The sequence below is a fragment of the Neolamprologus multifasciatus genome, chromosome 7, assembly GCF_963576455.1.
Source record: "Neolamprologus multifasciatus chromosome 7, fNeoMul1.2, whole genome shotgun sequence".
Classification (NCBI taxonomy): domain Eukaryota; kingdom Metazoa; phylum Chordata; class Actinopteri; order Cichliformes; family Cichlidae; genus Neolamprologus; species Neolamprologus multifasciatus.
The window spans coordinates 16421656-16448500 of NC_140445.1; the positions used below are offsets into that span (position 1 = coordinate 16421656).

The 26845-nt window shown below is 42.2% G+C and overlaps 1 protein-coding gene across 1 annotated transcript; it reads left to right on the forward strand.

Moving 5' to 3' along the window:
* The first annotated feature begins 7377 nt into the window (after positions 1 to 7377).
* Positions 7378 to 8778, forward strand: LOC146514015 (uncharacterized). The gene is made up of 2 exons (XM_085168286.1): positions 7378 to 7489; positions 7528 to 8778. Exon 2 carries the CDS (start codon positions 7566 to 7568, stop codon positions 8700 to 8702), a length of 1137 nt encoding a protein of 378 aa, XP_085024412.1. The 5' UTR covers positions 7378 to 7489; positions 7528 to 7565; the 3' UTR covers positions 8703 to 8778.
* Positions 8779 to 26845: the final 18067 nt, after the last annotated feature.

Genomic DNA, 26845 nt, shown 5'->3' on the forward strand with positions numbered 1-26845 from the left:
TTGTGACACAGGACACAAACATGGAAGCAATATGTATAATTACGATTATTTATAATAAATATGAATAAATAATTGCAATTTCTTTAACCATTGAGAATAACTAAATCCTTCAGGACAATGTCACATCAGTGCACTGAACTCACTATGGCTACGTTCACACTGCAGGTCTTAATGCTCAATTCCGATTTTTATATTTAAATCTGATTTTTTTGTGTCTGCTTGTTCACACTACAAATAAAATGTGACAGCAAAGCGCTCCTTTGTGAACCCTCAAAGTGGCCCGCATGCGCAAAAGCAGACGTCACACACAACACGCTCTGTTCAGGCCCAGACCAAACAGTATTGTTTGACTGATGGCCCTTAATATAAAGACTTGTTTCAGACTTTGCTTTAAGTTATTTTGTTATTTATATATGGCCTAATAATTATCCTTATTGCTGTTTTAGAGAGGAGCAGTGCTTCAAAGGATATGCAGATTTCTGTCAGAATCTGCAGATTATACAGTATAAATAAATGTTCACATTATCTTCCCAACAGTTTCACTAACATCTACACGGGATGGACACGAAGCGCTCATGTGTTCTCAATGTCTTCTCAGGTGCTTCTCCAGCGCTGATAATTGGCATATGTTTTGTGTCAGTGACATAAAAGACGGATTTACTGCGACATGACCATGCGATAAGCAATTGCTTTCTAAAACATCAGATATGTATCGGATTCAGTACCACATACGAAAGTGACCCAGATCGGATTTGAAAATATTGGATTTGTGCTGTTTTTACACTGTCATACCATGATTGGATGTGGGTCGCATAGGGTAAAAAAAAAAGTTGGATTTGATGCGCTTTCGCGTGCAGTGTGAACTTAGCCAGAGCCTCCACATGTTCTCACTGTAATTTGCCCCTCATGAATGAATTTATGATTGCACTCATTTGAATGTTCAAGAGAAAATCAAACGCATTTTACTCACAGTACCCTACAAACGCCACTGCTGTTTAGTTTTCTGTCTTCATTTATGTTGGAAGTGATAGCAGAGCTGTACGTTTGAATTTGTTTCCAAAATCCCTCATTTAGATGGAAGCTATAGCGAGCTAACTTCCTGCTAATTTCTAACTCTGTTAAATGTTAGAAATTCTGTTTCGTTTTCATGGTTGCCTGGATGATAAACTCAATTGTTACACATGGTAGAGCAGAACGCTGATCATTTTTATTACAGATGAAAGACTTTAGATAGTTTTTCAACTCTCAGTGATTTATGGACCTGCAGCAGCGTTTGAGCCCAGACATGGATAGTGACGTCAGACTTAAAGACCGGATAAAGAGTGATATGAACATACCTATAACTTATCGGAATGAAAATGTCTGGAGCACACCAACAGATATTTGGAGATGGAAGAGAACTGGATATTAGCTCGTCTCACAGCTGCTATCCAGACTAGACGCCTTCTTTTAGTAACATCCGATACAAGAGCTGCCTCATGTTGCTTCCAGGTGGGGAAAGAATGAAAAGATAAACCATTTTCAACCTTATTCCCTTGCCGGTCGTGCGATCTAACTTTTTGTAATTTGTTGCGGGTTTTTTTAATTTGTTTTGGGTTTTTGTAATTTGTTGTGGGTTTTTGTAATTTGTTGCGGGTTTTTGTAATTTGTTGTGGGGTTTTTGTAATTTGTTGCGAGTTTTTGTAATTTGTTGTGGGTTTTTGTAATTTGTTGCGGGTTTTTTAATTTGTTGCGGGTTTTTAATTTGTTGCGGGTTTTTGTAATTTGTTGCGGGTTTTTTTAATTTGTTGCGGGTTTTTGTAATTTGTTGCGGGTTTTTGTAATTTGTTGTGGGTTTTTGTAATTTGTTGTGGAGGTTTTTAATTTGTTGCAGGTTTTTAATTTGTTGTGGTTTTTTAATTTGTTGCGATTTGCACCACTGTACAGAGGAGAACACCACAGGCCTAAATCCTGCAGGTCTGACAGCAGGAGGTGCATCAGTCCAGTTTTCCATGTGGGAACAGCGTTTACACTGGAATCTGCCTTTGACGGCTTTTTTGGAGTAAATGTGAAATTCAGCAGTATAACTGACACACAATACAAAACAATAACTACACAACACACTAACTACAGCCTCCAAACACGCTAAACGTCACTGATGTCTCACATATGAAAACTTGCGCGCTGTCTCTCTTTCTTTCGACGCTTGCCCGCTTTCCGTCGCGTGTGTCACTCCTAAAAACTTCCCCTTCTCCCTAAACAACCGAGTACCACATGTTTCCATATCATTTATTTTTGATTGGCTGACATAGTAAACTCTAACACCAATAGGGAAGGGGTATTTTTTTTTAATTTACTTTTTCACTCGCAAGCAGAGTGTTTGCTAGCATTGTCCGTAGAAAACGCTGTTTTTACCGTTCTTCCCGCTGTAAAAACCACTGTTTTGTTAAAAAAAAAAAAAAACATTGCGTGTATTTTTTATCATAACTCTGGTTTTACGTGGCCCATCGACACAATTCAAAAACTGGTATGTAGTTTGAAGTCCGCACTTTCACAACTCTTTTCCCGAGTTGAAATGGAGACTCTGACTCGCTGCATCTTGTAGCTGTGTCGTCTTAAATTGGTCATGGGATTTTGACACGCCGGCGCGTCCAAAAGTAGAATGGCAAGCAGAGCCTTCAGCTTTCAGTACCCTTCTGTGGATCCAGCTCCCAATATGGGTTCTTATGTCCTGTTTATCATCCTGTTCTGTCCGCAGTCACCCGCAACCAGTAACCACAGACAGCTGCTCTTGTTTGTCATGTTGAACTCCAACCTGCTGCTGACCTTCTACTGCTCATCCATTGAAAGGACAGTTCCAACCGTGGTTTTAACTTGTTCAGCCTTTCCTCAGGGAAGCGCTACAGGTGCATCAGCACAAAGACCCACAGACTCAAGAACAGTTTCTCCCAAAAGCCATGACCACCCTGAACTCAGACATGCACTGATAAACACAGTTCCACCCCCCATTCCAAGGATTTCCCTAAACCACCTGTGCAATAATCCAAACTGTATATACATAACACTGTTTATTTACATATTTGTTTCCTTTTTTTTTTATCAGATTGTATCTTTTGTATCTTATTGCACATCTGTATAGTGACAATAAAGGGATTCTACTCTATTGACTATGTGCACGTTAGCATATGCTACTTCCGGTGCGGAAACTCCTGTGGGGAGCTTTGTTTCCGGTGTCCTATTCGCGCCCTGTTTACGGTCCAAAACAAGTTAAGCAAATAAATAAATAAAGCGGCGATTTACATTTCTATAGATGTCTCGGGCATTTACCCAATATATCTCTAAATGATGTTCATCGACTTGTCGATATTTTTCCCCCACGCCTCAGGGAAAAGAGAAAATGGATTCAAATGTTATATTTCTCAGCTGTCCCTCGTTTATCGCGGGTGTTATGTTCTAAAAATAACCAGTGATAGGTGAAATCAAGTAGCCAATTTTATTTTTTGACGGTGCAAAACGTTTCGTGTACATCGTGGACATACAGCACTGCACTTCAGAGTCACACTGCTAGCGATAGATGCAGCGATTCTGTACTGTACAGGAGAGACGGAGGAGATCGTCTGCAGCGATCAGGACGCAGGACGTAAAAAAGCATGCAAACTTGCACTAAAAAATCTGCGAAACAGCGAGGTGAAAGGTGAACCGCGTTATAGCGAGGGACCGCTGTAATTTTGAAGGTAAGTCACAACATACCCTTCGTAAATACTAATGTATAGAAACCGTTACCAGCAATCATTAATTTTTTGTGTGGCTTTTTTTCACGGTTTGTTAACATGCTGTGTAGGTGTGTACTTGACTAGCTGATATCGACATAACGGGGAAAACATCTGGTTTGACTATTGTTCACCTGTAGTTTGAATGCTGAACATTTGCCTGTTTAAATCATAAGACCAGTCACTATACAGAGATGTGCTTCTGAATGTGGACGATGTGTCTTCTGCTGCAGTAATGCAGTTCTGCTTGTGTTTAATGATGTAAACAACTGATCGATCTAAACTCTTTAAACGTCAAAATTGATCATTAGATTTTTATGACACAACAGTGGTGAGTGTTCCCACCTTCTCCTCTTTGTAACTTAACGCGATCGTTCCGTTTTCGAGTTTTGGACATCAATTTTGGAGTATATCTTCGCAGTAGCGATTGACCGCAAAGTAAAGCTACCGGAAATGTACAACCCCACATCCGGTCTCAAACCAGGAAGTTAGCATTTTCTCGTGCACAGGGTCAATTGTCCAGGTTTCTTTCTGCTAAAAGTGAGGTTTTCTTCCCCACCATTGCCAAGTTCTTGCTCATACTGTGCCATCTGATTGACATAGTTTTCTATGTATTAATGCATAGCGGGTTATTTGCTTTACAATATAAAAAGACTTCAGGTGTTGTGATGTGGTACTAAATAAATAAAACTGAATTTAACTTAATTGAATAAACATGGAGAGAGATAAACAGGGGACCAAGAGACACTATCACAGGAACCACAAAAGCTGTTTGCAGTTCAAACCAGCTGCATTATCACCAGCTAGTAATGGAGGTTTTTCTTGACTATCTAGGCTGAAACTGAAATACACTCCATGTAAGATTATAAAGCTTACCAGGAGCAGCAACACTAGCAAACAGTAGTGGCTCTTAGGAAAAAGTCAGTCACATGAAGTGACTCTTGTTGTGAACTAATGAATTATTCACAGATTGATATGGGAAGAAAAGATACGTCATCCTTATAGTTATAGAAGTTCTTATTTCTTCTGTAGCCTGCGGAGTTTGAGAGGGAAGAGTTTTTGTCTCATCAGGAAAAAGGAGCAACACTCTCACAGTCTAAAGATCCGTAAAGGCTGCTAATGATGACCAGTGTGATGCAAATTACTCATTCATAGCCGCTGCCTGGCTTCGCCTGGAATAGATCGAAGGGAGGGGGGGGGGGGGGGGGACTCAGATGTAATGATGTTTGGATGGATTCTCTGTTCTTGCAATAAAGCTCAAATTCATTTGCAAACACAATATATTTTCTTACACCATTGCAACAAAATCAAACAGAGAAAGGGATCTGATCAAAGCCTGTGGATGTTTGTTCAAATTACATTCGAAATTCTATTTCAAAATAAAGAGTTCACAGGGCCCGGCCTGCTCATCATCGCACTGACAATTTACCACCCCTGCCAATTGGATGGAGCTAAAGATGCTGAGCGTATGGTGTCATATTCATTCAGCAGTACTGGTGTGGTTTAATATTGCATGCTTTGGGTATCAAGTTAGGCTTGTGAGTGCACATCAAAATGAGAGCAATAAAAAAACAATTCTGCACAGCCTTGTTCTCGAACGCATCAAGTATACAATTATAAAAAATACAACAGATGCTTTTGGCAAGATAAAGAAAAAATAATTTTCTCAGTGTCCAGTTGGAACCATGCTTACTACCAATATTAATCTTCTCCCTGCAAGCTGCATATTCGTGCATGCTTGCGCAATGAGGATCTGTCAACACAACTCTAGCTCAGGCGAGCACTCTTCACAGGACTGCGCTGATATATGAAGATGTCAATAAGAGACCCGCAACTTCCTCCTGTAAAATGAGAAAAATATGTGTTGTCAGGAGGCAGCTCTGCAGGGTTATGTTGATTTACTCTTCTCACTGCGCAGCCTCCTGAAATAATAAAGAGACAGTAGCTTTATAGAGTAATACTAACTGCTGGATGCCTCAAGCCAGATGAGAGGATATCTGATGACATGCCATATTAATGCTGACTTAAGATCCCTGTTTAAAGATTTAAAAATCCATGCTAGTCTCTGGGCTGACAAACTGATTTAATTTAGCAAAATCAACTAATGCAGGCTAAAGATTTGATACCAGTCATTTTAAGTGAAAAGTGTACAAATACTTCAGAGAGGATGAAGAAGCATAAAGTAAAATGCTTAAGTACAGGTTAGCTTAAATGTATGCAGCCATACTTTTCACTGTCCACTCTTTAAAAAATATATACTGGTGTAAATCCACATTGCCTATTTGCTAACTAATATATTATCAGTGCCAATGTCATTTTGTCAAACTTCACAAGGATTATCTAAAGGGCAAAAAGAAATTACTTATAGTTTCACTGATGCTAATAGATTCTTTAGTTTGGATGTGCTGAAAATTAATAGATGGACTCTCAAGTTAACATAGAAAATTGTTCTACAGGCATTTAACACTTAGTATTTTTAATGTGTTTTTAGAGCAGAGCGGGCTGTCTGTGGTAGCCTAGGGGAGTGGGGGAGGTCGAAGACTGATGGTGTCTCAGCTCTACTGGAACACTGGGATCTCTCTTTGCCACGTTGTTTGTGGGGTTTTATTTGGCAGTTAATGCTCCTGTGTCAACGAATAAGATGGATATGTTCTGCTGCACAGGTGTAAGTAGAGTATGTACCTGCCTCTTGGGTGGTCTTTGATCTCTCTTCCCCTGCTCTTCCCAATATTTAAGCAGGAATAGCTAAGAGACGGAGCTACTATTGATTTTACTCTCAAACTGATCATGAATCTTTGGACACATGCTTCCAGCATTAATATATGATAATTGCAGATAGGGTGGCCATCAGGGGCTAAACAGTTTCTTCCAAAGGGGTTTTCTCCCATAGCAGATGCAACCCTTAGAAAAGTATGGAAGTACCATTAAGCTACCCTACTTTTTATTTTCAATACAGTGGAGGAAATAATAACTGGATCCTCTGCTGAATGGATTCAGCTAGAGGCCTTTCACCGACATAGCACCGACACGCAGAAGAAACGGAGAGGATGTGCAGTCAAGGTTCGGCTGTCCTACAGCTGTCCCCCTCCCTGTTGACTTTTCCTTGGGTCAGGCCAGCCCCCTTCCCTTTCTGCCCAGCGCAGGATGGCTTGGTCAGCTCTAGGGGTGGATCCTAAGGTGGTATTTACTATTACCCAGGGCCACTGCCTACAGGTCTTTTGCTGATCCCCTATCACAAACATACCCAAGATGGCGCGGCCACGTCCAGACGCCTTCCTGACCGCTCCGCTCCGACTATCCACTTTTCTTGTTTTTTACTTATTTTTTGCTCTGGTTTACATCCCAGAATCCTCTAGTCTTATAGTATATGACGGCAGATCACTTGTAAATATCGGTGACAAGGTTGCACATCTATTCTTCATCTACACTTTTAAACCCGACCCATCCTGGCCGCCAGAGATTCTACGTGGCGCGGAGAACAACAAAGGACGGGCCGCTCATCCGAGGCGTAGAACAAAGAAGCGCCAGGGGAAACGCGCTGGCATTAGGAACAGACTGAGACAGCAGGCGCATCGCGCACCACTGCCCAGTATCCTACTGGCCAATGTACAATCCATGGAGAACAAGCTCGATGACCTTAGAGCAAGAGTCACCTTCCAACGTGACATGAGGGACTGCAACATTCTGTGCTTCACGGAGACATGGCTGACCCCCACCGTGCCGGACCAGGCCGTAACTCCGTCGGATTCATTCTTTGTGCTCCACGCGGACAGAACAGCAGAGTCAAACAAAACCAAAGGTGGAGGAGTGTGTTTCATGGTAAACAGAAAGTGGTGTGATGCCGGGAACATTTCTACTCTTTCCAGCGGCTGCTCGCCACATCTGGAGTTCCTGAGCATTAAGTGCCGCCCTTTCTATCTGCCCCGTGAGTTCACCTCGGTCATCGCCACGGTGGTCTACATCCCACCCCAAGCGGACACAGGTATGGCTTTGTCCGAATTACATGATGTGATGAGTTCGCTTCAAAACAAGGACCCGGGCGAAGCCCTCATTGTAGCAGGAGACTTTAATAAAGCGAACCTCAGACAAGTCATGCCAAACTTTTACCAGCATGTCTCATGTCCAACGAGGGGGGATCGAATTTTGGATCACTGCTACATGCCATACAAGCAGGGCTACAAAGCTGTCTCACACCCGGCTTTTGGGAAGTATGACCACAACGCCATCTTCCTCATTCCCCAGTATAAACAAAACATACGGAGGGAAGAAGTAACCACGAGGGAGGTAAAATGGTGGTCTGCCCAATCAGAAGCTACGCTACAGGACGCACTCAACGACGTCGACTGGGACATGTTCAGAGCATGCGCAGTCGACATCAACAAGTTTACGGAAGTAGCAGTATGCTTCGTCAATATGCTAGCGGAGGAGATTATCCCCACTGCGAGAGTCACCACATTCCCAAACCAGAAACCGTGGGTGGACAGATCGATCTGCACTGCAGTAAATGCCAGGACCGCCTCCTACAACACGGGTCTCGCCACTGGCGATATGAGCGCCTACAAAGCGGCCTCATACGGCGTGCGGCGCGCGGTGAGAGATGCAAAACGCTGGTACCGGGAACGTGTGGAGTCCCGCTTCCAGCAGGGCGACACACGGAGTATGTGGCACGGACTACGCACCATTACGGACTACAAAGCCAGGGACACTGCGCCGATCAACGCCGACTCTGCATTCACCAACGAGCTGAATCAGTTCTACGCCCGTTTCGAGGTTAGCCAGGTGGCTAATGCTATCTACCGCCTGACTACCGAGGACAGTGACGTCATCAGCGAGAGACCGGTGACCAGCATCGCGGAGCATGACGTCCGAGCGGCATTGAGGAGAGTGAACACAAGGAAAGCGGCGGGGCCAGACGGCATCACCGGCTGTCTGCTGCACTGCTGTGCTGACTAGCTAGCAGGTGTGTTCACTTACATCTTCAACGACTCCCTGGCGAAGTCTGTGGTCCCCATATGCTTCAAAAGATCCACCATCATCCCTGTGCCCAAGAACAGCAGACCCTCATCCCTGAACGATTACCGGCCAGTTGCACTGACCTCGGTAGTAATGAAGGTGTTTGAGAGGCTGCTGAAGAACATCATCTCCTCCTCCATCCCAGACACCACAGATCCGCTGCAGTTCGCCTACCGATCCAACAGATCCACAGAGGACGCCATCGCCCATGTCCTGCACACCACCCTCAGCCACGTGGACAAGAAACAGGGTAACTATGTGAGAATGCTGTTTGTTGATTACAGTTCAGCGTTTAACACAATAGTGCCCTGCAGACTGTTCACAAAGCTGAGGGATCTGGGACTTAACAGCCATCTGTGTGCATGGGTGTTGGACTTCCTCACTGGCAGAACTCAGGTGGTGAGGGTGGGAAGATGCGTCTCTAACAGCATCACCATCAACACAAGAGCACCTCAGGGATGTGTCCTCTCGCCACTGCTCTACTCCCTCTGCACTTCAGACTGTGTGGCCACCCAAGGCTCCAACACCATTGTGAAGTTTGCTGACGACACAGTGGTGTTGGGTGCCATCTCCAACAACGATGAGGCGGCCTACATGGACGAAGTGAAGAATCTGGCATCATGGTGCCAGGACAACCACCTCAAGATGAACGTCGGCAAGACCAAGGAGCTGGTGGTGGACTTCAGAAGGAGTCAGCACAGAGACTACAAGCCCTTGGTATCCACATCTCCTCAGACCTGACATGGTCTGCCCACATTCAAGGCCAGACCAAAAAGGCTAGGCAGCGCCTGTATCACCTACGACAACTGAGGAAGTTCAGGGTCTCTCCAAAGATCCTCAGGATTTTCTATACAGGCGCTGTGGAGAGCATCCTCACACAGAACATGACATCATGGTTTGGGAACAGCTGTGTGAAGGACCAAAAAGCTCTCCAGAGAGTGATCCGTACAGCAGAACGCTGCTGCAGGATTGCTCTCCCCCCGCTTCAGGACACCTACACCAGGAGATGCCGGACTAGAGCAGCGCAGATACTGAAGGACCCATCCCATCCTGGCAACAAACTGTTCCAACTTCTGCAATCCGGCAGAAGGTTCCGCATCATCCGGGCAAGGACAGAGAGACTCAAGAGGAGCTTCTACCCCAAGCCATCCGGGCCCTAAACACACACACCCGCCCTCTCACATCATCTATAATTGACTGAGACAGGACTCTCTTCCAGACACTCTAAACCCAGGCACAATGTACATTCCAAATTCCTTTAATTTTAAATATGTTTATATTGTCTATTCTGTAAAATAGTCAGATGTCTATTCTTATTAATGTACAGAATTCACCTGCTTGCTGCTACTACTGCACATTCACCCAATGTATATACTCTATATATATATATAATGTTCTTCCTCTACCCCCCCCCCCCCCCCCCATTTTTGCACATGTTGAGGAGCGTGTCAGGCTACATTTCACTGTGTGTTATACTTGTATAACTATGCATGTGACAAATAAAGAACCTTGAACCTTGAACCTTGAACCCACTTTTACCTCAGTGAGCGATTCCCAGCATGTCCAAATACTGTGGGAACAAGTCTCAGCCATCCAGGTCACAATGTTTCTGGGCATGTCCATGGCCTCCATGTTCCCTCACATCAAGCCTTTAAGGCATGCCTAGATCAATTTGGGCTTTAATTGCAGATCAGCTGGGCGCTGTGCCTTCATCTCATGGACCTCATGGCTGCTACAGTGCACATAGTCCTGTTAGCTCTACTGCACATGAGACCAGTCCAAGGACACATGCTGAGCCTTGTCTGTGCCCGCAGAGGTCCTACCATTGGAGGGACTCATCCAACCTAGAGCAGGGCCAGACTTGCCATCAGTTAGTCTTTAGAGACGCCTCCCCAGTAGATTGGGGTGTGATCTACGGGTCAACGGCCAATTGACCAGCCTCTCCTCTACGCCTTCCCTGCTTTCTTCCTCCTCCAGTCGATCATCTGCCTGGTCCAGACTGAGATACTGAGGCTGATCCTGGAGGCCCCTCTTTGGCCTCAAAGAGATCTAAAAATCAATGCTTGTCCATGCTTGTTATCAATCCTGCTTTCAATCCCATGCATGTCATAGTGCCAGCAATCAAGGCCATTTGCGTTGGTTGTTCAATTCACAGACTGGCCCCTTGGTTTCCCCATGGGAGCTGAACCTTGTCCTTGGCACCCTTCAGCATCCTCTTTTTGAACCGCTGGAGGACACAGTGAACTCCATGCTCTGTTAATCCACATGGATTGCTGCAGGTGGTTGCAAGACAGGAAAGGGGTGGTACTCCGACCCAACCCAGGGTTCCTGCTGTTCGTCCTGTCCGAATTCCAACTATCCCAGTTGACTGAGCTACAAACAGCTTCCACTGAGGGCTTGGACCAGGAGGTGGCTTGGCACCAGGCTGCCCTATGGCATACCCAACCGAACAGACCAGCTGTTGGTGAGCTTCCACTCTGGGATCCTGGGCAGAACCCTGTCTAAGTACTGGCTGTCCCACTGGCTTGTGGAGGTCATTCGGCAGGTGTATGTCTCTTCGGGGGTTCCCCTCACATCTGAAATGTGGGCCCACTCAACCTGGGGGTGGCCACCTCATGGGCCTTTAGAAGGGGGCCTCCCTCTTGGACATTTGCGTGGCAGCAACATGGTTGTTTGGATTGATCTTCACTAGGTTTTGCTGCTTGAATGTGGCAGCCAGCCCCTCTTTCGGGGAGCGGGTGCTTGTGCTCAGCAGTAGCTTTTATCTCCAAGGTCGGCCTAGCGTCTTGCAGTTTGACCATAGCAGCTTGCTTTGTTGTGGCAGGGTCTTGACCCGGCCAGCATGTATGTATGTATATTTTTGAATAGTTCATTTGACAACACTGTTGTGATTGGGTGTGGGCTGCACCATCTCCTCACGGGGAATATGGAATATGTAATGGAGTGGAGAGAGCCACTCAGGTTTTCGCTCACAGTACCAAGTTTACAAAGAAACTATACAATCAGCTTTATTTCAAATTTAAGGGGAAAACTGTTCGTCATGATTTTTTTCTCTTTGTGACCACAGGAGATGCCCTCAGTTTCAGACCTCCGCACCACCCAGTGACAACAGACAAATCATTTTATGTGTTCACTATTTGTAATAACTCCAAAATGAACTAATGTAAAAAGTACAAAGGCTAAAGTTCCACATGATGTACTGTCAGTGAAAGCTAGAGCTGTTTTACTGATAAGGTTAAAGACAAAAAGTCAAAGGGATTAATCATTCATGCAACTAGTGTCACTATATAAGACCATAAACAACAACTCAGTTTGGTGTTTCAAACAGCTGCTGATCTCAGACCTGCACAGCTTCTTCTTTTAACACTGAATGTAGTCAACTACATGAAGAGGACATGATTTTCTCTGACAGTATTAAATACAACCTGATTTAAAATCAAAGGTCTTCACATGTATGTTGAACTAAAAACTTTTATCTGGAATTCGTTCACACTATGTTTTGCCAATAGTGTATTATTTGCCATAAAGTCATTCAGAGCTTTTTGTAACAGAGTTACCAGAGAGGATGCATTATATGAAGATAATGTGAGTGCTTCGAGCATTACAGAAAGCAAAGGTGACTATCACACTGTTGATGAAGTGCTGGGTTTGTCCATCTTTGGGATCCCTTTAAGGGAGCTGCTGATGAAAACTGTGAGTCTTGCTTGAGCACTGCAATGAGCTTCAGTCTTCCTGATGTTTCTGAAATTACACCTCTCTCAGTGGGTCAACAGAACATCTGGCACAGGACAGTTGTGATGAAAAGAAGGGTTCTAGTTTTTCTAAAGCTCTTGACCTAAGAAAGCTGGTAACGCTATGGCTGTAAAACTGGTTAAATCTTCAGTTTCATTTCATCCTCAGTCTTAAGTTAAAATCTCAAAGGACAACATTGCATTTCTAGACATTTCTGATATTAACAGTAATTCTAGGCTTCCGTGGAGTGTGCAAACTAAGGCATGCAAATCATTCAAACATATAGATTACAAGAGTAACAGGTGTGTAGCCTTGCTATCTAGCTAGCAACAAACCTCTAACACAGTGCCTATGCTAATGGCTAATCTAATTAAAGAATTAACATTCATTTTTAAATGTACTTTAGAACAACATGCAGCAACACTACACATGAGCGGCCATTAGGGGCGGGGGGCTGGGAGGAGGTGTTGGCCGTCCGATTGGGATCTGGGATGCGGGGCCTCCCTGCTACTGCGGAGCCTGGGGGGGGTCTGCTTGCCTCCACCCCGGGGAAAGGGGTAACATCTCCTGGGTCTAGGTGCCGTTTCCCCCTCTGGGGGCGAGGGTACCTGGACCCGGGGTATAGAGTATGTTTGGGGAGTGTGATTGTGTGTACATGTCCACTTACGTTGGGTGAGTGCTGAGTATTTGTATATGTGTGCATGAGGGTGGGAATGCATGTTTGTGTCTGTGTGTGCTTGTTTGTCTGTGTCTATAGGTCAGGTCGGGTCTTAGACTCCACCTCTCTGGGAACTCCCAGGCCTTCCAAAGTGTGGAGGCCTATCTCCCCTCACCACACTTCCTGCCGGTGACTGATGCCCTCAGGGGTCGGTGCGTTGGTGATTCTTGGTGTCCGGGGCTGGGCGCTCAGGTATGTACCAGCTCACTCCCGGTGGCTACTTGGCGGGGCCTGGTGCCTGTTGCTCGGTCAGGCCTCTTCCGGGACAAAGGAGGCCCTCGGGCCTCCGGCCTCTGGGCTTGCGGCTCAGTTCACTCTGGCACAGCTGGCTGCCGGCAGAGTCGGCAGGCACGCCAGTGCAGCCCCCTCTGACTTCTGCTCTGTGGCTACTGGGTAACCCCTCGTCTGGGGCTCTCCTCAGCTCTTCCCAGGAGGGTGGCACGGATGCCCCTCCGGTGGTCCTCCTTGGGCTCTCGCACTCTGGGGCCTCTGGATGTCTGGAGCCTGGATCTCCTCCATGCCTGCTTCATGCCCTGGGGGACGGGGCTATGGCCCTCTACACCCTCTAGCACACCGTTACACGGGGAAACCTTTTGAATACAAGTGCGCTGATCCACACAGGTGTGCACACGGGTGTTCACTGTTCATAGACATAAACTACACCTTTATTGGCTGCTACTTCAAAGCACATTGTGCGCTGTCGGTCCTGCGTGCTGCACAACAACATTCAATATTTAGTATTTACTGCTATTTACACTTAGCTAGATTAACGTGATGGTGTTGTGTTTAGTATGTTGCTTTGTTTTTTTTGCTTGTTTTCTCTTCTTTTTCTCTCAACAGGTGATTCAGGAGATTTTTTTAAGTGCCCTTTCTCACTGTCCCTCTTCCCTTCTGTTTTTCTTCTCCTTCATCTTTCTTTCTCCCTTTCCTATAACCCAGTCATGTCTGTCCCGTCTGTAACAACTGAAAATAAAATAAAATAAATAATAACAACAAAGGTCAATCAAATGGACCAATACGGCAATGCCATGATGATCCATTGGGTATCCTTGTTGGTCTTCAGACAACAATTCTGACAGCTAAAGAACCAAATGGGACAGGCAAAAAAAAAAAAAAGAAGAAAAAAAAAGAATTAACAACAGAAGCTACAGAGCGATGTTAGATGTTGTAGAACTATAAGATGTTAAGCTGTGTGACTTTTTGATAATATAGAAATGGTTATACTTACCTTTTAATTTAACAAATTGTCAGTCGCAGTAAGCCCATGGGCAGATACCGTCAAAACTAGAGCAGCTAAGCTACAGAAAAAGTGCAGAGGGGCATGTTCGTGTTCATGTTCAGCACATACAGTCATTAGTGCACAGACTTTGGCTCCAAAAGGGCAACATGACAACTCCCACAAATGGAAAATCTTGGATTGATTTTGAACAACAGGAGGAATTCCAGCCAGGTTGGCCATTTTTTCTACAGTCATTGCCTTGTGCAGGTCTAAGATCTTGGCCCTGACAGCTGTTTTGTCTTGCCCATGGTGGTGGAGAGGTTGGAATGGAAGAAACTGATCTTTGAACAGATGTGCTGTATACATATAAAGCCAAACTATGGGAGCCAGAATTCTGGCTCGGTTGTCAGGGAGCAAAATCAGGCAATCAAATAATGATTTTTCTTAAATCCTGAGTAATATATAAATTTTCATTTTTTCCAGTAGAAAGTATGGAACAATAACAAGAAAATAGGCATGTTTTGTCAGATTTTGACTGTTTATTGATATGGTATGCCTCGCTGTACACATTCCCTCCCCTAAAAAAATATACATACAAAGAAACCATATTTCGAGTGTTGCTTCAATTGAAACATAAGTTGTTCTGGATTGTGTTTGTTTGCTGCATACCAAATATAATTTTATATTCCATGTACCTTAGCCATTTTTTATATGCCTATATCTCTTTTTCAGGCACTTGATCGCATCATCCTGGCAAACCACATGGGAGTTGAACCCTAGTTTCCCAAATGAAAGGCTTGTCAGTGTTTTGGATGACATTTTTTCTGACCTTTAATGGTTATTATCCATAAAACCAAACAAACAACTACAATGTCTGTGGAGGCATCGACAAAGTGAACAACATCATTACCATACAGAGCTGAGCAGTCTCATTACATTGGTAATGTGTGGAGGGTCTTTCTCTGTGTGTCTGTGTGTGTGTGGCAATACAGGGCAAAATACAAATCAAAGGAAATAACATTTAGACAGTCGTGCTATTGGCTTTGTAGCTTTGTGTGAGATCATTATCCAGATGGGCTTACAAGGTGATCTGGAAGTTGTGTTATGAATGTGTACTTCCTAACAATGAATGAAGGTACATACACCGAATTTATGCACAGTGCTTTCAGCTCAGTAATAATGGACTCAGTTACACTGATGAAGATTTGCATGCACTGTTTTGTGCTTGCAGAACTGGCATAAAAATCCATTCAGTTACTCACCCATTGATACACGCGCTGGTATTCTCCTCAAGGCAAAACGGTATTCCTGAACTCCCAACCTCTCTATCATATCTGGGAATTCCACCAGATAGCCTTCTGCATGATTTCATGCTTTTCAATGATGCTCTTTGACCGGCTGAAGAGTTTGCCTCAGGCACCCGGAGCAGTAATATTACAACTATAACGAATATTAAAAAAATGCAGTGTTGGGTTTTTAACAAGTGCTTATATACGGTGTATTAGGATGATGAATTCCCTGCTTGGGCACCCTCCAGACACAGCACAAAAAGATGAAAACTATATCACACACATATACACACACAGAGGAAGAGAAAGAGGTACACATAGACAAAAAAAAAATGAGGCAAATGGCAGAGTTTCTGCATAGGCTTTAAGTGTGATTAAAGACTATTACGATAGGTGGACAAAATATTGGGTGCCCCTTTTTAACCCCCTGCAATCCATTATAAGACCATGAACTTCCTCAACAAATTATAACAGAGCTGTCAACAAACCGCAGACACAGACTCAACAAAATAGTGCACATTAGAAGCTTCTCAGGGGTGCATTAACATCGTAAAGGTCTTCATAAGATTGCAACTACCCCCTGCAGGTGCAACTGGCATTTGTCAAAAACAAGCCAACAAGCAAGAACAAGGGCATGCAGATAAAAGCCAGAGCTCTTTGGATGTTAGAAAGATTATCCTCAGACAACACACTCACTGAGGATGTTCAGTGCTCTCTGATTTATGGGCTGGTTTTATTTTTTTACACAGAAGGATTTTTTTTCTTTTTGCTTTGGTTTCTATGGTACCCCAGTGTTCAAGCCAGTGGAACTTGCAGTCACCACTTTGAAGTTGTAACACTCACACTGTTATGTCTCAGAGTAGCGAATATATCACTATAATCCAAATTCTTCCTTTGATGGGCTTTGAAACAATGTTTAACTGAACTCTATAGGGCTGGCATATAACATTCACGAACAAACCATGAGCCGCATTCATATCACAGTTTTTGGTCTCAAGAACAAATCACACATATTCAAACTCATAAATCACCGCAACCGGCTTGACAATGTTTCCTCATAGCAACCTTGAACACCAAATCGCTTTTCTTCTCCACTCATTTTGCTGTTCATTTTCTTGTCTGCACTTGCTGTTCAGCTGGTTTCAATACTGATATATAACCAAACTAATCTATAAAAAGGAGAATAAAGTGTGGTGTGCTTTAAGGTGGGCCTATCTTGTGATTGACGATTTGAGGTTGCAGTGTGTCTTGGTTTCTCAGTTAGATCTAGTTAAAGTTAACATGATCAAAGCCTGACACAAACTGTGAGCTCTTTTTTTTCATAGCTCACCTGTTTGGCCTTTGGTGAGGCAAGTTAGTGACAGGACCACTTTGATTTAGCCAGTAGTTCCCTGCTTAGATTTACCTGGATCTCTTTTGCGCTGCAATTTTGGTGAGTGAAATTCTTGTATTTTATTAGCCTGGTACTTATGACTAATTAGCTGATAACTTAGCTAATGCTATCAGCTAATGCAAGTTGATGTTTGGCTCATGCTGTTATCTAAATATGTTCTTTTCGGCCAGCAATGAGGCTTCAAAATGTAGAGTTTAGAAACCACTGTGGAAATATCCATCTTTCACATAGAGTGCAGCAAGCCACCTCTCTCTTCAGCTGGTTGGAAAACAATCAAGACGTTTTGGCTAAAAGGTTCAGCTCAAAGTTTCATGATTTTATATCTTTTCCAACTACTGTAACTTATAAATCAAGTTGTATTCAGTAGGAGTAGGGAAATCTGACAAAACTACACTCAAACCAGCATTTGGGAGCAATGTGAAATTATTTACTGAGGGCACAGCTAGCATACATAGACTTATATACAAATGGGCTTTACTTTTACAATAAGAGTTGCCAACTGTTGGCTTTTAGAAAGAATGCAGATTTAAGGCACATCCATATTGACTTCATTTTCAGACCCACACACCACATCCATCTTTTGTATGCAGTGTTAAGCAGTTATTGTCTCTGGATTTGTCACTTCCAGCAAAATGATTTACAAATAGGTAATCTTCACATCCTTTAATGGTCTACTAAATATTGATTATAGGGGCTTTAATCACCATACATGAAGTAATGAGGGTGTTAAAGGGAACTGTGTAAATTATGTAATCAATACTTGCTGTGATATGTATTCAATACAGCATGAACTTCTTTGTGAAATACTTCTTCTTAGCTATGACTATATTGATGCACTCGCTGAGTCCTAGAATCAAAAGCTTTGTGAATAAATATTAACCACTCTGTTTATTAACCAACCAGTCCTCCTGCACAGCACAAGATAATACATAACACAATGCTTAAGTCATTCTGAATTCAGGCCCTTCGCTTCTCAGACCCATAACTTTTCCTGCTACTTTTGATCACATCTTTGTTTTGCTCCCTGAATGCAGAATTTGGTAAAAGTTATTGAAAAATACAGAGGAAAATCTGTAAAATGTGATTGAAATAATAATAAAAATGTTGGGCAAAACTTCAGTGTTTAATGGTTGTATTCTTCACAGCTACATTTACAAGCATTTAAATGAATGTTTAAACACACCAAGTTGAACACCAAATCTGGAAATCTATAGTGACATTGTTTTTTGAGGACATGTAGAAGGTGAGGCATTGCTGCAAGCCTATACAGCGTAATTAAGACATTCAGGAATCTGGCAACTCAGTAGGGTGGAAAGCACATTGCTGAGATGCTGCTCTGTCCTCTAACTACTGATCTGGCAACTGGCAGCATCGTCCTGTAATTAGCTCTGACATGAATACAAGGAGCACACACGGATGCAGTGTGTGATGAGCAAACAAAGGATGGTACTGTATGACAAAAATACTAACATCAAGAGCTCTCGCTGTACTCCCCTTCTCCTTTATTCTCTCCTGTCTTGTTTTACTCATCACATTGGAGCATTTATATGACTTTATTTTTTTTTAAAATATGTTTCTCTGTTTGCAACAGCTTCCAGTGTGTTCAGCCTAACCCTCTCTGCCATTGTCTGTCAACATCCCCCTTGTGCATGTCTGCTGCGTCATTCTGGCCTGACCCACATAACCTGTGGTCATCAATTTTGTATACTGTTGAAGTATTATGATGCACGAATTCTTGTGGCAGCAAGGTCCCCCTGGGGATGTGAACAGGGCTATGTCAGGCACACACTTGGACACAAACACACAAAGAAAGCATAAATCGTAGCTGCAGCAGTCATTCACTGACATAAGCCCCCTCTAGCAAAAACACACATGAACAGCACTGCAGCCTATTCATAGGCAGAGAAACATGGTGAAAGCCTGCACAGTCTGAGAGGAGTTGATAATATCGCAGTGTAGACACTGAGTGTACGGAATAAAGAAATAAATGGAACGGATAATTAAAACATATAATGTAATCGGCTAACACAGACACTCCGAAACCTTCTACAATGTTTGACAGATGTAGTTGTGAAGCGTGTACAGCGGTTTATCAGACTGGAAGTACAAAGAAATAATTTTTTACAGTAAGCATGTCGCACAGTGGATGTCTCTGGATGTTTTGGAAAAAAAGTTATGCTCAGTGTAGACGGCGGGTGAAATGCACAATGTCGGTCAATTTTGGGTTCTGTGCTGTTGTCGTAAATGCCACATTAGTGAAATCACAGTGTTTAGTCAGTGAATCAATGGAAAGGCCTGAGGGTTGGCCTGTAGGCTTTTCCACCCCAGGGCAGAGTTGCTTTTGTTTACCATAGCAAACTGTGCTGGATTAGCGACACTCACAGCAGCCTACGCACGCAACATGTAGTAAATGTCTCTATTATCTCCCAGCTTACTAGTGCAAAAGGGGCAGGTGGTGGCAAGTCTGACAGCTTGTTATGCAAGCCCACCCAAACCCCTTTAATTACTCGCTCCTTGAGCTAGACATGTATAGTACACAGTATACATACTGGACAAAAGTGACAGATTTACCACTTGAAATGTGTAATTTCTAAAACAACGGCTCACTAATTTCACACAGACATAGACAACAAAAAGGGATTTTTCATTTTCATCCAGCAAATGTCAGTTTTGTCTGTCACTGAAACATTTTGCCAAAGTCTACTAGTTAATTGCTGCAATGAATTAATGAATGAATAACATGACGCGTGGCAGAGTGGTTACTTTTAAAAAGCAAATTCTGTGAAAAAGGTCTGAAATAGCACATGTCCTAATGGCTCTGCACATGTCTCAGGGAAAAGTTAACATCAATGCAAGATGATCATCAGTGAAGACATGCAGCACTGGTTTTGTAATGCAAGGTCGAGTTAGCTAATGGAGCAATACATGCTTTATGATTTAATTTCAGTGATGATAAATGTTTTCACTTGGCTTGTTTTGACATTTCCCTGACTGGATATCTAGCTCACAAAACAAGAAAAAACATGACGAAAAACATATTTAATAAACACAGATGTCCTGATAATTACAGGATGTGTAATTTATTGTTCATATTTCCATAAATATAATAAAGGATTTCAAAGATGATGAGTATTTGATGTATTGACGTAATCTGCTGGTCGTAAGGTTGGTGGTTCGATCCAGTCTTTCACGTCCAGTTTCACTTGAGTAACTGAATGTGTGTGCATGTTAGATAGAAATCATTTACATAGGAAGAACATAGAACAAGTGCTTGTATGAATGGAGGTGAGTGAGGCAAGTTGTGTAAATTGCATTGAGTGTTCTGAGGTGAACCAGTCCATTTACCATATGAGTATTTGGATATTACGTCACTGCAGTGTGCAATATATGCTAGTGTAAGTGAAGTGGAAATGTTTTTTATCTGTATTGCAGTTGTATTGTTTTTACATAATTTGCATTGTGACATGTCTGATCAGTTTTGCAGCATGTAGCTGAATGTGAGCAGTAAATACACTTCCTGCTATTTCTATCAGCAGTTCAGAAGAAACAGCTTTCAACTGCTCCCATGTCATAAGGGAGTACTGCAGCGGGTAGGTCCGCATGTTGGATTTGTCTTTATGCCGAATGCCTGTCTTGACCTAACCCATAAGGGGAGTTGTTTTTCCAGCACCTGTTTGCTTTCCAAGCAAATGTGTAAAGCATTACACTATGGAGCCACTATTTTCTGTCAGCAGCTTCATCATCAGCAAACACAAGTGGACCTGGTTCGGGCAGGCATATGTGCCTATTCATGGAAGCATCTCTTGATTGTAGAGTTTGGCGATAACAGGCCCAACTCCTCAAAGTGTTCTTGACTTGGTTAGATGTTATGGAGTTGTTTTTCTTAACCATGCACATTGTTTTCCTTCTGTAGTCTTTCAGGCATCTTAGTGTTCCTGAGCTGGCCATTGCATTCATTCATTTTAAGAATGAACCAAAATTGTTTGTTTGTCAACTCTTTTTTTTTTTTCCCACTAATGATAGCTTCCCTCACTTGCTTTGTGATCTCTTTGCCAATTACACTGAAAAGCTGTAAACAGTTTGAAATTACAGTCATTTTCCAACAATATGATTAAAAAGAACTGTTCCAACAGTTTTTGGTAAACTCGCATAAATTGAAGAGGAAAGCACTTCAATTGCATGTTGATTGTTTCATTTTAAATGAACTGAAGTGGTATACAGAGGCAAAACTTTAAAAATTGTGTCTTTTGTGCAACAAACTAGGTAGGTAATGACAATCTGAGTATATACAAAATGCAGTTTTTAAATGATGATTTCATTTAAGGTAGAAAAAAGCTATATAAACCTACCTGGCCCTATGTGAAAAAGTAATTGGCCCCTAAACCAAACAACTAGTGCCAAGGTTTGCAGTCAAGCATTTTCGATAACTACTAATGAGTCTTTCATATTGCTGTGGATACAATTTTGGCTAAAATATTTACCTGTATTGTAGCAGATAAATATTCAGGTGTGTCTATCGAAAAACCAGTCCATGCATTTGTTACTTCTAATCTGGAAATGGACTAAAATCAAAGAGTACTAACAGAGAATAGAAGGAGAGAGCATATATCTCACACATTAGCATCTATTCAGTGGTTCCCTGTTAAGCCTAGAGTGGATTTTAAAATCCTTCTTCTCAAATACAAAGTCCTGAAGGAATATGATCTCTATATATCTTAAAGACCTCACAGTAGCATAATATCATAATAGAGAACTTTGCCCTCAGATGACGGGCTTACTTCTTAAGAAAGGAGTTCTTCCTCCCCACAAAGTGCTGCTCATAGACGATGGTCTAATTGCTTTATTTCTAATATTTTAGGGTCTTTGCATTAAACACCTCAAGGTTTCCACTGTTATGATCTGGCTCTATATAAATGAAACTGTCACTAACGTGTGCACATTAGTCTCAGATTCATGAACATTCCAACTATTCTTCTTCTCCATCTCCATCCTCTTCATTAAATACACTATATGAACAAAGGTACTGGACCACCTACACATTGTATATGCAGGAACTTCTCAGCTATGGATAGGCCACGAAGCCCCCGATACACAGTTTTTGTGCCGATGTTGATTCCGGAGGCAGTTTGTAGCTCACTATAGCATGAAGATTTTTCCACACTATGCACCCCAACACTCAGCAGTCCTGCTTTGTAACTTTATGACATCAGGCATTTCATGACTTTTTACCCTGCCTAGCAGCTCGATGTTTAACATACTATATCTAATATATCCTCTTCTGCACATGTCTAAACCATTCCAGCTTTGCCTCATTAACTTGGTCTCCAAACCTGAACTGTCCCTCTTATATATACTAATCTTGTCCATGCTGGTCATTCCCAGTGAATCTGGGTCATTCCCAGAGTTTAGCATCTTTTACTTGGCCACCTCCAGTCTCCACCAGTCTCTTTATATGACCGCTCCATCCAATCCATGGATTGTCCATCCAAGGAGAAAGCCTTCCTTGATAAAGGGAGTCAAGAAGGTTGTATGTTAACAATCTAATTCATCTTCAGCAATAACAAGTGTCCCATAAAGATTTAATGTTTTAAAGATGTGGTAACTGGAAGAGAACTTTAATGCGTTTGACTTCATCCCAACATCAGTGAAACCGCTCGTGAACGGCTCTAGCAGCCTGTCTAGTGACATTATAGTCCTGCGGTATGACAACACCACAAGGGGAATGCATTTACCTCACCGTGTGCTCAACTAATGCTGTAAACACAGTATAATGCACCTCAGCCGGTTATCCAATCATGTAGTGCAATCATTACTTGTAGTGTTTCACAGTAGATGGCCATCTGTATCCCTCCAGACTTAAAACCTTGTTTAACATCTTGCAACTGACACTGAGCATCAATGACCGTTTTTTTTCTCCAAAGCCTCTAAACATAAATCTGTATGGACGGTGAAAAGAGACGAAAAAAATTAATCACATTAGATGTTTCATCTGTTTTTTTGCACTGACCTTTGATATCTGCACATTTAATGGAAACTATGCCTTGGATGCTAGTTGTATGAGGCTAAGAGATTCCAATTTATTGCTTCACAGAGGTGTTGGTTTTATGCAAATGTGACCTTTAAAGTGACAAATGTTAGATATCTTATGAAACTGGCAAACACCACTACTAGTCATTGAGATAGATAGAGAAAGACAGAATGAAGGAGTTGTGGCAGCATTAGATAGATAGATAGATAGATAGATAGATAGATAGATAGATAGATAGATAGATAGATAGATAGATAGATAGATAGATAGATAGATAGATAGATAGATAGATAGATAGATAGATAGATAGATAGATAGATGTTGTTATTTCCACCCCCTCCCTACCCATCCCATTTTCTTTACCTTCCTCTATACAGCTCAGGCTTTATCTTCCCAAGGACTGAAGGCTGAATGTTGATAGAGTGATTATCCAATGCTTTAATGCCAACTTAAGATTAACACACAGGAGGTTGTTAAAACATACTTTTATGGAGCTCTCCTTGTTAGCACAGAACCGATCAAGGTCACGGACCTATCTTGACCGGGTCTTCAGCACACTAAATGAGCAGAGCCTTACTGGGACATAATGGAAACATATCTTTAATAGTTATCTGTGGCATCAACCCCGAGGAGAGCAAAGGGAGAGAGAAAAGTGATGAAAGGGGGAGGTAATGGCAGCTTGCCTAAGAGGAAAGACACAAATTCTATTAGGACCTATATTTAAACTGGAGCTCTTTTACTCAATTTCTCTTTCTGCCTCTCGCTCCCTGTCTCTTTCATGAAATGAGACACACACATGCGCGCACACTCACGCCTACACACACACACCGAAGCTGAACAAAATAAAAAAGAGAGAAAAGAAGTGACCTCATGAAAGAAGCGAGCCTTTTTCAAATGGATACTAATTCCTGAAGGTTAATCAGTTTTTTTTCTGTGAAACTTGAATAACGATGCTAAATCTCAGGTGCTTTTTTTTCGGTGTTAAATTCTGCAAGTACCAAAAGCAAATGAGAGAAGCAGAGCAAATTCCCCTCCAATGCACCTGCAATGAAGACATTTTCCATATATCTGCATGCAAACAAGACATTTCCATCATTTGCATTTTCAGCTCAATGGGCAGAAAATAAATCACAAGGAGAAATATTCAACCCAGCAGTGTAATAAACAATTCTTGTTCAGCCCTGCTATGTTTGAGAAAAAAAAAATCAAAGTCTTATTTTTTTTTAATTCAGGTTCTTTCATTGCTTTATTCCCATACTAGTTCCCTCTTCATCATCAGCCTCCTTCCAGTAGCACATAGGAAGTGTGGAAGCAGATTTCCATGGCTCCATCTCACACTAACTAGCATGCACAGAATCAATAAAACTGCTGCCGTATTACATTCATGTTTATGCAAACAACCCAAACAAACTGCAATATGAAAACAAACCAGATACCACTGTGTATCTTTTAATAGGATCTTTCCCATGCACACTGAAAGTCTGCTATTGCAGTACTCGTAATAATAGAACATTTCATCAGGCATGATTTTAGGGGAGCTTAGCAATATCCGCTGTGACTTCATGCTTACGAGACAAACTTTAAATACTGGCCAACGTGCAAGTGAGATGTATCCCCTGCTGTCCAGTGTGTGGGCTGTGTACTGCCATGCAGGGAAGAGCTCCTGCCAACAAACAAATGTTCTTCTTTATGTCTAGAGTATTTCACTTTCATTACTCACAGACTGCATTTCCCTGCTCCATAATCAAATCTTCATGTGACTGAGCTGAAACTCAGTTACTAGCGCTACTAGAAGAGCAAAAATACATGCATTTGTTGATGTGCACAGGCACACCCTCAGTGGCAAGCGTATATATTTAGTTCTTGAAAACACAAAATCTGATGTAAATCTGATGGAAGCAAGTGCAGTGCACTTTAAGTCATTATCTGGAAAAACCTATATCCTACTGTTGGGAGATCAGTCTGAAGAGCCCTCTCAGTCTGACCTTGTATGACCTCTCTCAGGTATGCAGACCAGCCAAAAAACACAAAAAAAGAATCGGCTGTGGAAGACACAGATGTAAATTCGCCCTGATGTCATTTCTGAAGTCATTTATTCATTTTGAAGCCAATAAATGAGATTTTATTTTAGCTCCAGGCCACTGGAGCTGTTAGAGTAATGTGTGGTTCATATAGTCTGAAACAGAACAGCTTCAGAACCACATGACCACCCAATTAAAGGCCTATTGTAAGGCCTATTGTTGGCATTCACAATGGGATAAGTATTGTACAGCCCACACAGAAAGAGAGTGCATACCTATCACAGGACACACACATGAACACCGCTGAGAACAAAAACCTGGCATTAAATTATTCACATATAACGTGGCAACCAAGGATTTTAGCTGTGCTCTCCCCTCCTCGCAGGTAGTTTCATTGTATTCTGGCTGATGAAACCTTTGCTCATGATAAGGCTGTGGAAGGTGAGTGTGCGTTAAAACTGGAATTACTGGAAGTTATCAGACTCCATGAAAGATGATTAAAATCCGTCCAACCCTTACAGGTGCTACAACATTAACGGGAGGCTTAGGGAATTGTCAATCAAGCACCGCCTCTACGAAGGAAAGTCTAATCAGACGCCATTATTAAAATGGCCCAAGTGCATGTAGTGTGCAGTGGATTTAATTGAAATGACTCATAAATCTGATCCCAGGTTGGAAGAAACATTCAAGTAGTCAAGTGATGGAACAGATTTGAGTCCTTTCTGCTCCTTAGCTTTTTATAAAGCTAAGGCTTTCCCCTCGGACACGTGCTAAGAACAACCCAAGTTTGTCTTTTTTGATCTGAGCTATTTCTGTCGTATTTCAGGCCTGCATCCTGAACAAAATGACTCGGTGTGCATCAGAAATTAGTGAGGGTCAGCATTGCCTATAGCACTTACTAGGGCTACCCTTGGAAATAAAACATTTCTAATGGTCAAACAAGGGCTTTAATGATACATGTTGAGGTTTCAAAGTTCTTCAATAAGGGTACAGAGGAAGTTGTCAAATGTCGTCTTTATGGAGGAAAGAGATCATTGTTAGAGTTGCTTTTGGAAGTCAGTATTATAAGAAATGTGTTTAACAACTAATAAATGATCAGTGGTGGAGGAAACAGTATCAGCTGAATCTGCTAAACATTAAAATGTTTACATAGAAAGGCATCAGTAAACACTGTAACAATCTGCTGTAAGAATACGGCCAACTTCTGACAGTTACATACTGTTTCTCATTAAAACTGTGCTCTACTGTAGGATAAAATACATTCTGGGCAATGGCTGTGGGTTGCCATAAAAATGCTGCAATATACTGCGAACAGCACAGCGCTCTGAGGATGATGTGAAAATCACTGGCAGAGAGATCCTGCAAAATTTATGTTACTCCGTTTCTGGAGAAAACCAGTGGACATATGTCAAGCCAACTCAGTCTGAATCCAGGTGTTTGGTAGAAACTTGATATGGTAAAATGAAATGCAATTTATATTACCAATTTATCGTAGCTGAAGATGCTTATTTCATTATAACAGAGTAGATTTTGTTATAGGTTTTGATAGTTTGTGTAGTGCTTTCAATTCAGTTCAGTTGAATTCAATTTAATTCTATTCTGCTTTATTTATATAGCACCAAATCACATCAACACTCGTCTCAAGGCACTTTATATTGTAAGGTAAAGAGCCTGCAATATAAA